Here is a 12,069-nt window from a genome sequence, read left to right as displayed (position 1 = left end):
TATAAATGGCTCAGGTGAGCGAAGATAAATGTATCTTCGGCTTCATTAAATCTTTTGGATTTCTTGCACAGTTACCGCGGTAACAGTAGGCTGCATCCCAAGGTGTTGATGCACTTGTCAGAGAATGTCAGGAGTGACAAGATGAATTAATTATGCCATTGATGAGCAAGTACCCTGCCTGTCTGTCCATCTCAATCACTTCAACCGATGTATCATTTTTTTTTTTTTTTTACATTATGTATGCATGGAGCTGTGTGTGTGTGTGTTTTTTTTACACTTATGATTTATGCTATGGATTTTTCCTCATGCGGTGGTTAATGTAAGTTAATCTTCACCACTGAGGTAACAAGAGAGAATTCCACTGGACTTGTTGGGTCTTTGCAAAGACTTGCCTCTCTATAATATGAATTGAGATGCCAGTCATGAGCTGTGTGTTGCTTTTAATTTAAACCCGGTCCATTATCCTGACGTGGGCAAAAAAAGCAAGAGGAGAATGAACCAGAAGAGAAAGCTAAAGAGGAAAGAGGCCCATCGAGTGCAGAGGCTTCCGGCTTTCATTAACCCCTCTAACGGTCACCTCATTTACACATGGCTGCTATTAGATTTCTGTTGTCCATTCAATTACATACCAAAAGGCTATGTAATTGAATGGACAATGGGTAAAAGCATTGCGAGTGAATTAGGAACCTCCTCTGACAAATGCAGTCATTAAATTCAATTTGCTGATAGTTTGCTGAGGACACTGCCTCTTATAGCACTTCTAAGACATTAAAAACTAATGGCGTGAAAAAAAAAAACTGCCGTGTGGGCATATACACACGCTCAAGCATGTGTTGACGTGCACACACACACTCATACAGTGCTCAAAACTGAAGTTGTTTTTTTCATTTTTTTTATCATTTGTTTTTCTCTTTCCTCATATAATTGCAAAATTCAGTTTTTATTTGATTTTATTTTTAAGGAGCAACTTTTGTTTTACTCCGTGCTGCTCCATGCTATGCTCTTACCACCGGACCCAGAGAAATAATTGGACAGGGCAAGAGGGCCAGAGAACATATCGGCGAGGTAACTAGCAGCGCGGCTCGATGGATGCTAACAGCATGTCTGTAATTGGCCACGCGGAGCGATGGCGGTCATTAGGAACCAGACGGATCTGACGTTCTATCCTCTGCACCACTTATTCCACAAATTCACATTGCTTTTCCCTTAATCTACAACCCGCTAAACTCAAAAAACAACCACCCCCCCCCACACCCACACCCCTTCCTGGAGAGGGGGGTTGTTTTTTGGGTGGAGAACAAAGCAAACAAGGGGTCTGCTTTCCATGATTGTGTTTGACTGTGGATAGGGGACGTGAAGTGGTCACCATAACATGGCTCCTCATTAATATGTTTTCCTCAAGGATGGCGAGCGGACCGCGATTTGCGAGCCGTAATAGACGCGGGGGGGAAATCCCATCGCAATCATGTTTCGTGTTTCTTCGGACCCCGTGTCTATGCCCCATCATTCAGCTCAATTAAGGCCCTACAGCCGTGCTGAACTTAATATGGATTCGAGCCGCATTTCGCGGGCAAATACGGCATCTCGCAGTGCGTACGGCTTGTTCGTGTTGCTTGCACTGAGAACTGGGCCCCCCACAAGCTCCTGTTGTGCATTCGCGGGCCAGGTTTTCACAAACGACGCATCATATTCATTTCCGCGGTCGCTCCCTCAGTATTCATGAAAATGTGAATTGTTATTTTTTCAGTATGTGGAGAAGCTTTTTTCGATGGCTGCTCATCTGCTTTGCCGAATGCTAGGGGGGTCCGGGTTAGGACTGCCCTTGGTTTCAGTGTCTTCATCATAAAGGAGACTCACACAGACCGAATGTGTCTGATCCGTCTGAGCAGTAAGGAAAAAGGAATACATTTGCAATGTATTATAAATGTGTAAGACTTTTTTTTGCAAATGCAATGAAACCTGTATTAAATATTATGCCGACATTAAAACAAATATATATATATTTCAGATGTATTGAAATGTTGAATCATCTTGATAATATATTCTTTTACGTATGTTTTCAACAAAGTGGCAAGCCTTTGAAATGTGAAGTATGACAAGGACAGGTAGACTACACCCCTCCCTCCCTGGGTCTTGCCACAGCCAATTAAATGGCGCCCTGTGGAGCTAGCATGGCTAGCATGGCTATGACTCATGGTTGTGAGAACACAATGAACCAGTGTTGCTGCAAGAGGAGCTTCAGAGCTGCCTTTGAAATGTTTAAATACAATCACAGGTTTTGAGTGACCTTCACACATCAAGCTAAGAAATACTTTAGCTGGAGAGGATGTTCTAGTCCCCCCCTCCCCCTTCCCCCCAAACAAACACACCTACGGATATTACTTTTATAATAATTGTTTGTTTTTCTTCTATAATATAGCTGTTCTCCCCTGGGAAATTTCCACATTGTCATTTTTAATTTGCTACATGGTCTTCTATTCTATATAATTGAAATTAGTCTGTGTAATGTAGTATGAAGGACACAAGGTGATTGATTTGTCAATTAAGCTTTATCATGGATCGATCACCGCTGGCCATCGCTCCCGAACATTCTGTAGGTCATAGCTTTCGAGCTGTGAATTAAAAAATAAAAGCGAAGTCCCGTAGGTGGAGGAAACTGGAGATGACAAACGCTCGCTGTTCGCTCTTGATTTTTAAAATCATAAAATCGTGGATTTTGCTCTTTGGGTTTGCACGTGTGTGTGTTGCGGTGATTTGTGACCAAGGCAGTTGGTGTGTGTGGTTTCCTTTCCCAGGTGCGAGAGAGGGTTTGGAGTTGACCTTACCGGATATTTTTACCCTGGTTGTATTGGTTGCACCGGAGGCCTCTGCTCTCACAGAAGGAGTCCAGCTCCCAGACCTGACTGACACTATTCTCTTGTTTGTTTGTTTTTTTTATCTCTGAAGGATTTTAAATCTGGGCTGGCGATTACCATGGTGGACTTGACGTCCGCTCATGTCAGGGACGTGGAGCGCAGGGGGTTCGAGATAACCACTCCTTTCAAGAACTTCTGGTGAGTGCTGGCCCGCTGGTTCGCCCTCGTCTTCTGCCTGTCTTCCGCGCGCTGCCGTTGCCGCTCTGTAATGAGGCTCTTGTGGGAGGGAAAAAAAAAGAAAAAAGAAGGAGATTCTTCTTTTTTTTCCCTTCCTCGCGCGGCTGTGTGTTTGTGTTACCCCGTTAGGAGGGAAAGAGCCTCTTTAGGACACGCAGCCCAGATGGTCACTCGCACACCGCGGGCTTCAAAGGCCCGTAGCCTCCGTCTGATCCCCCTAATACGGCCTGTCGCTGTTCATCTCCCCTTTGCTGTTGTCCCTCCACTTTAATTGCGGGGATGGCATTACAAAGCCCGTCAGGTCTCCCCCTGCGGATCGGCTTCAGACCGAATCACGGGCCCGTTCCTCTCGCAGCCGAATCGAAACGAACAGGTCGCCGTTCTGCATGACACTAATTCAGTCACAGCTATGGGCACCTTGTAAATTATGTCACTGCCTCACTCTGTGACAGTGTCATAATTTCAGTAAATTATGATGTCATGATTAACGCAAACTTGCCCAATAATCCCCCCCCCCCCCCCCCAATGCATGCACGCACACACACACACATACACATACACAAACACACACACATACACACACAAAACAATAAAATATCCAATTTAGATATGAAGCAGTGCTAAACAGGAGGGACATTGCTCTTCAGGCTTCCCGTGTTTTTACCATGCATATTTTCTTTACAGACCTGTGTTTTTTACAGTTTGTTTGCAAACTCCACCCAAACCATGGGCGTAACCTTGGTGTAGTGGCTGTAGGGTACACGTTCCATTACAGAATGTGAGCTCTGACAATTAAATCAGTATGGCCTCTGTGGACTCTAAGGAACTACTGATTGATGAAGAACACCAAGATTATGTTCTATGTAAGACAACTTTGCCGCTTTATGGATCACTAGCAAGGCTAATAAACACCATTCACAAGAGCCTAGTTAACCAATACTGCTGATGACTTTCTGTTATCTAGACAGTTTGTTTCTAATGGTCTCTAGAATTTCAGTCAATTGACTTTCATGAGCAGCCAATGTTTTGAAGGCACACATTATCGAATGTATTCGTTATGATTCTTAATCAAAAAATGTTAAAGTACCAAGTGGTGGTCCATCGACTTTACAGCTCACCTCTGAAGCTGTAAACTACTCACAAGGAAAAACTGACTCAGGTTGGAAAGCTATTGTAAAAGACACAATTTCCCAATGCACGATTGTATTTAACTAAGGACAGTTCAATCTCAACTGCTAATTTATGGCAGGCTTGGAAAAGGCATTGTGAATGTGAGCGCGTTCCTTCAGCGAAACCTCGCCGCCGGTCTGTTTCTCGCCGAGCAGGATGCGACTGCCTACTGTCCCGAAAAAGAGCACATTTCTCTCAGGGACGCATTGAGTATTGGAGGAGACAAACCAGGCATTTCTTGCTATTGCGTGGGACGTGCCACCTGCCAGAGGTGCTCCATTACGCCTGTGACCCGATCCCGATTGCCTGCTCTCCTCTTCGCCTGCCGGAGGAGTGTTTTTTGTGGAGGTGGCGGGGACGCGGCGTCTCCCGCCAGCCCGTGAGCAGAAGGGACGCCGGAAATGTCAACCAGTGACGTGCCCTTCACCCTCCGGATCCTCCAGCGATGGAGATGCTCTTGTCTCTCGCCATTTTAGAGGCACTGAAACAGTCACAAGGTACTAGAGAGCCTTGTACCCAGTGCACATGCACTGTGTTTTACTGGCACTCATGGGTGGCAGAGCAATATAATAGGCACCTACTTGTGATTTTAACTGAGAGGTTGCAGGTTCAAATCCTAGATGGGGCACTGCCTTTGTGTCATCTGGCAAGGTACTGAACCTATTTGCCTCATATAATCTAAATACTGGATGATGTCCTATTTCTAATGTGTAAACTTTGCTCAGCATGGCCAAATAAAAATATCATGTGCTTTATAATTGTTGCATACGCACCAGATATGTGCTCTGAGTGTTTATTTACTCAACATCTTTTCTTATGCTCTGCCAGAGGTTTCCTGCCCTGGTCTTTGAGGGCGGCTTAGATTCACTTGTTTTTATTGATACTCAACGCTTCATTTATAGATGGAGTCGTTTAATGATGCGGCTCCCCTTGCTTGGTGCCCTGGGTGATTTTATTGCGAAAACGAAAAACCTCTTGACCAGAATCGCACACGTACCACCCAGTATTTTGGACGCAGAAAGCGACGTAAAAAAAAAAAAAAAAAAAATCAGAGCCCAGGTCGCTTTCGATTTTCTCATGCAAAAATATGCCGATGACCGAGCCGTGTGATGTCAGATTAATATTAAGGCACTAAATAAACACAGCGGCGGGGCTGTCTCGGTAATCTAGAGCCCTGCCTACGCGTGCGCGATGACTGCTAGCCACCATAAAAAAAAGGTGTCACCGCCGTCCGCTTTCACAGCGTGACATTCTGGAATAAAGTGCAGTCCCGGCTCCGTAATGGATGCGGCGTGAATTACGCTTAAACGCTCCGCGGACTCAAAATACACGCGCGATGAAAGAATGATAAAAATTCCACACCTCCCGGATATAATGCGGATGTGTGACTGCCTTAAAAACCCAGTGAAAAAATAAATGGCAGTGAGAAACTGCACCCCCACCCCCCACCCGATCCCACCCCACTCCACACATCAGATTCCATCAGCACCCATGTGTTTTTAAAAATATATATTTTTATGTCCCCCTCCCTCGCTATTGAAGTGGGAGAAAAAGTTTGAGGCGATGAATAATTTCATAAACGACTGTTTTTTTTAAAGGTGTTTTATTTATTAACTTAATAAATAAACGCGTGTATTTACATTTAATATCATTTTTACGGATGGGGAAACGTCGTACGAACGCCTCATCTTCCACATCTGAGTAAAATGGTATAGTACGGTGTTCTTCGGTGCGTGGCCTTTAGGAACGTTGATCGACGCGGTGCTTAAAATCGAAGCCGCTTACATTAACTGACGAGATGATGACGAGATGATGCTCTGTCTGTTCTCAGTCTTCCTCTTGTTTCAGCCCTTGCGCTTTGCCTAAAGAATTTTTTTTTGTTTCCAACTTCGAATATTGAATCGACCTGTTTCTCTTCGCGCTAACCGTCGTGAGTTATATTTCAGTTTTACGACACACTGTATATAATTGTAAATTTGTACCAAATAGGATACGACACTGAGGTAAACTCTAACCCCACAGTGCTTGTAAAGGCTGTGCTGGGCTTTGCTAAAGCTCATTTTTATCACTTAATTTAATTACTTGAGAGAAATCAATATCATTATGAAATATGTAGTTCTTTGCCATTGCGTATTTCTTAATATTTATTTCTTTTTAACCAGGTTAGTCTCATTTAGATTATAAATCTCTTTTTCAAGAGAGGCCTGGCCAAGAAAGCAACAGTGGACACTACAACATTATATTTAACATAAAAGCAAATAACAATTTTCTAAGTTTCACATCTGGTTACACAATGTTTAAACCACAGTTTAAGCATGTGGTCCAACAAAGGGTCAACGTATTTAAAAATTCAACTTTCCTCCATAATCATTGCTTTACAATCATTTGGTGATACAAGCTCCTGTAAATTAAGCCTATCACCTGGAAAGATAAACAGGACTTTCTGAAACAAAAACCCAACTTAAGCCTAAGCTTTTTCACAAGGGAATCTATGTGAAACTTAACTTAAGTTGTCACTCATTCAGTTGGTTTGTTCTGTGTGGTAACTGTATGATGTAGTGTCTGTGGCTCTTCCTTTGACCTAGTGAAGAATATCAACTTAGATTTGGCAACATTTATAATAATATAATTTATAATAAGCTTCAGCCGATACAGCAGAACCTGTATGGTATTAAAAGCAGTAAAGAGTAAATGATTGTGTCATCTGCATAAAAATGAAAACCGGTATTTTTGCCACCATGGTTTATATTAATTGTACATAAAGGACCAAGTCCTGTGGCACCCGTTTCTGTACACAAGTATAAAGGGCCATATTTACTAAGGATTTGTGAAGCTTTTATAGATGCTAACAAGACAAAAAAAAAAAGTGTTTGTTTGTATTTACTAAGATGCTGCACCAGAGGCTTGCTACTGGTAAAATGAGAGAAAAGTGGCGTTCCTAACAATTGTGTATTTTGGTTTATACATATACCCCTCCACAGCTGGTTTAGCTTGGCTGGTGGCCGTTGCAGCAAAGGTGATTTCCTCTGTTTTTTAATGTCTGGGAAAAGGAGACGTTAACTTCTTTCCGGCACAAGAACGGCATGGCGGCTGTGGCCATTCTTAGAAGGAGGAGGCCGTCAGTGTGCCATGTTTGTGTGTGGAGAGAGTCTTTCTAAATTTAAGTATCGCTTTTCGGCATGTCGGAGGAGAACGTGGGAATTACGTACTGGCTCTCGAGTCATGCCATACTCGTTAATGGATGAGCTTGGAGGTGATTTCGGAGCCAACAGTAAAACAAAGCCACTGGGTCCCTGCAGCGACTAAACTCCTTTCCACGCTGCATTTCCTGGCTTCCGGGTCATTCCGGCTCACAATCATGACATTAGCTGGCATTTCACAGGCCGATTTTTCAAATGCGCTGTCACTGATTCTGAAAGCTATGCTTCATCGAATGTCCCGTTGCATCACATTTCCAAACAAGCGAGAGGCCCTTCTGGAAACCAAATGGGGATTTTATACCGTCGCTAATTTCCCTAAATGTGCTAGACGCTTTTGACTGCACACATGTTCAGCTGATACCCCCGTCAGCTAATGAGCATGTGTGCAGAAACAGAAAGCACACACATATTTCAAAAAACATCAAGTTTGTGTGCGACTGCCGGAATACCATCACAAATGTGCTTGCAAATGCACACGTGATTTCTTCATATTTAGGAACAGTCACCTGTTTGAAAAGTTGAGAGATGATTATGGAGATGGTAGGCGCATGGGGACACATCAGCATTGCGTTTTTAACTTCAGTTTGTTTCCGTGCCAGAATAAGTCCAATTTAAAGGGATATTTCACCCAAATAAAAAAAATAAAATTATATTATACAGAATTTTGTGGCCATGACAATAATTTGTTGCATACTTAGTAAATATAGCCCCGGATGTCTTTCCATCAAAGTGTATGTTCTATCTGAAAGCCAAGGTAGTTTCTGAACCAAGAAACTTCCAGGTCAGATAAACCTACATTGGCTAATCGTTGTAGCATGATGTCATGATCAATGGTGTCAAATGCCTTTGACAGATCAATAAAAAGGGCGACGCAGTGTTGCTTCTCATCCAGAGCATTGATAACGTCATTAACCACTTTCATTGCTGCAGTAGCGGTGCTATGCTAGAACCTTATTGGTACTCAGCTGAAATTGTTGTCTCTTAAAAATGCCTTGATCTGATCACACACCATTCTCTCTAAAACCTTAGAAACCGAAAACCTTGGAAATAGGCCTGCAGTTATTCAGATTTGACTGTTCTCCTTTTAATAAGGGCAGAACAAAGGCAAATTTCCGTACACTGACTTCCATACTGACATTGAATTCAAGAGTGAGGTGGGGACAAGTTAGGGTCTCTGTCATAAAAATCAGCGCATAGTTTCAAAAGATGACGATCCATATTGTCCGGACCAGCTGCTTTTTTAAGTCTATACCTTTAAGAGCGTTGTGATCTCTGGGTGCAGAAAAGGGGGGGAGAACAAAAACTTTGTCCTATTCTCTCATTTACATCACCAAGTGGCCGAATGCCTGATTTTAGCCTTAAAGAGAAAACCAGAGGAAACAAAATGCTCTCTGAAGCAGATGAGCATTTCAGCTCTATCAGTGACCTTTTCGATGCCCTTTGTAATATATGGTGGTAATTCATAATTACAGTTTTCATTTAGGAATTAGATTGCTTTCCAAAATTTGAGAAGGTTATTTAAATTTTCAGTCATGGTTGACACATAGCAGTCAGATTTTTGCTTCTTAAAAGGGCGTGTAGTTATTCCTCAATGACCTAAAGAAAATAACCAAAATGACCACAGTCTCTCAGGTCTTAAGAACATTAACTGCTGTACCTTCTGACCTCAGGTAAACAAAGTTTGGCATTTTTGGTCCTCCGTACGCTTTAGCATACATAACTACACCCCCTCCGCTTTTGGGTCTGTCAATGCAAGACATACATCTTTATCAGGAACAGACTTGCTGAACCATCAGATGATTCAGCCCAAATCCTAATCAGATCCATTTTCAGAACTAAACTAGGAACATTAAAATGTGCTAGACCCAGACCCAATGTACTCCCCAATGTGACAGAGTTTCCAAACATTTTATACATGAGTCAGGGCTGGGGATTTTTTGAACATTTCTGGATAACAGTAACAATTTAACATCTCAGTTTAGGGTCCTTACACATCACTTATTTTCTATTTGATCTGTGCACAAAGTAACAAACTATGAAGATGGTTTAGGATTTCTGAAATGTTGGGTGGCCTGGTGACACACAGGGCACGATTGTCATGAATCATTGTGTCCATGACGGTCCTAGGGGAGATTATCTGTGATAATCGCTTGTGGTTGGAACTACTCACCACACTCATTACAGACAGTGAGTAGACATTATATTATCAGTAGAGTAACTGTGTATTTCGATTCACTATTCTGGGTTGTGAGCTCAAACACCCACGGGTTGCCAGATGCGCCCAAAGCGGGTTGCCAGGCAGACTTCAGGCGGATTTCCAGTCCCGCGCTATACAGGTTGCCAGACACAGTGTTGGATCGCAGGTAGATGCTGTGCGGATCCAGGTTGACGAGGCGAGGGTTGCCAGTTGCTCACAAAGTGCCGTGTCATGCTGGTAGAATGGAGATTCAGATGACCGGGAACAGCTTCTACTGCTGTGCAGACCAGACTCGTTGGTAGTCAGCATCGGTAGGCAGCCGTGGAGAATGTTGACCATGGAACAGGGGCTGGGAGATGGGGGTCTAGCTGATCAGCGACAGCTCCAAGGAGAGGCTCTGAAGCCACTCTTATGCCACTTAAACTGGCAAACAGTGGCAATTTGATATCATATAATCCACAAGATTTTTCTTTGCAGTCTTTATCACACTTCAAGTGCCCATTTGCTAGGCCTTGTCCTGTGGGTGGCTGAAGTGTTCAGAAGAGTTGCATTCAGCAAGCCAAAATCAAAATGTATCAAGCCTAACTTTTCAATATATAAAAAGAGCTTTTCTTCTGCCTATAATTTAAAACAATTTGTGTAATGTTGATGCAGTATAGTAGTAAAATTGCCTTACAAACATAAACACTGGACTGCAAACTCAGACAAAGACTGACATGCTGCCATCTTGTTCCTTACACAATGGAATTTTAGTAGTAGATGCTTTATTTTGTGCAAATTCGTGCCTACCTTTATTTATGATTAAAAACGCATCGATCTGTGTTGTTCGCTTCCCTGCATGGAGAGAGGCTATGTAAAACACAGAGACTTTTTTTTTTAGTTGCACCGCCATATGTCGATGTTATAACTGCCATTGTTCAGCGTGAAGGGAAAGCAGGTTGGTTAGCATCGCTGTACTTTTGTAAATGTGTAATTATCATATCACAACCGTATTGCGCTGGCTATTCAGAGGATCCAGAGCTCCCCTTCTCACACCATGCGGCTTTGTGTTTGAACGAAAGTGGGCATATTGTAATTTACCCCCATGAAATCACTGAACCGATGTGAAAGTTGCTCGAAACATATGGCACATCAGATAGTTCCGGATAGTGTTTTTTTGCAGCATTAAAACATCTGGTGTTGGTATTGCTGTGGGCCCAGGAAGAGAACTTGAAAAAAAAAAAAAACAGCTGGGAAAAAAGCAGGAAGCTGACCCTTGCTCGACTCAGCGAGGACAGCAGCCTGAAGGCCGGCTAAGTACCGCCCACGCCCTACGGTTGCCACGGTGACGGGTACCGGCTGGCAACTGTGCCGCCTCCGTGTTTGTGACACAGACACTCTGAGGCAGGGGGTGGGGTGGGTCATCGTACATGACGCTGAGCGCAGGCCCTGATTGGTCAACTTTTATTTCCTGTTCCCTGGGTCCATTTTATCTACTCACAAACACAGATGAAGTGCTGTGATTGGCTGCTGCTATTTGGAGCTTTTTTCTTCGTCACTTCATCTTCGGATCACACGTCTTGCCCACTCAAATGTTTGGTTGAACATCTAAACCTGTTCATGTCATTATGCTTTATGTATTGAGTTTCAGTCACATGGTTCACTGTTTGGAGTAGCTGTCTATTTCATTAATGAGCAGGTTTACCTAATAAAGTGGCCACTGATTGTAAATTCACAATATATTTGTAATATCTGTAAATGGCAATTTAGTATATTTGTCCATATATTGTGAGGTGTTGCAATATATCTTCTGAGCTTGTTAATATATTTTGTTTTGATATATTGTGGTATATTCCACTTCTGTAGGGCCTACAGGCCCAAAGCAGGGTGTGATAAACACAAGCTTCCTGAGTATGTGTGGAGGGATGTAGTCACCAGACCGCCTTAAAAAAAAACCTGAGGGAACTATTTCATCACTAAACAGAATTTTTTCATTTTCGTTTTTATGATTTTGGCATCCAGGACAGTAACACAAGACACGGTGACAGCATCTGTGCCCCGATTGTTGTTTTATTAACATAATGCATGAAAGTGCACTGCCATTTATCGAAGATAAACCCTCGCAGCCTGGCCGTGCCTGGCCTTGAGCAGATTAAGAACGAGGAGAAAGCTGAGGGCAGGTGATTATCTGAGGCGATTAACGCAACTGGTCACTTGGCGTCACGGTTTATCAAATTAAAAACAAATGACTTTATCAGGCCAATTATACGGTTATGTATATCACCGTGTACGTTCAAGGTAATGGGCTGAAGCATTTTGGAAAATAATTGGCCAGTGTTTTTCCCCAGTACGGAGCCCAAGTAGCTCTTCAGATGAGAATATGCGCTTGGCCCTCCTTCCCAGCATGCTCTGATGTGTCTGTCACCTGTGG

General features: G+C 43.0%; 1 protein-coding gene across 1 annotated transcript in view; it reads left to right on the top strand.

The window, feature by feature from the left end:
- arap2 (ArfGAP with RhoGAP domain, ankyrin repeat and PH domain 2) overlaps window positions 1–12,069 on the top strand; it is a 132,271-nt gene that overhangs the window by 44,170 nt on the left and 76,032 nt on the right. Inside the window, exon 10 of the mRNA XM_064343836.1 lies at window positions 2,947–3,053. Coding sequence (XP_064199906.1) covers window positions 2,947–3,053 — 107 coding nt within the window. The remainder of the gene's footprint in view (window positions 1–2,946; window positions 3,054–12,069) is intronic.

The sequence above is a fragment of the Anguilla rostrata genome, chromosome 7, assembly GCF_018555375.3.
Source record: "Anguilla rostrata isolate EN2019 chromosome 7, ASM1855537v3, whole genome shotgun sequence".
Lineage (NCBI taxonomy): Eukaryota > Metazoa > Chordata > Actinopteri > Anguilliformes > Anguillidae > Anguilla > Anguilla rostrata.
Note: the sequence above shows the minus strand (reverse complement) of the source record. Positions and strands in the feature narration are given on the sequence as shown.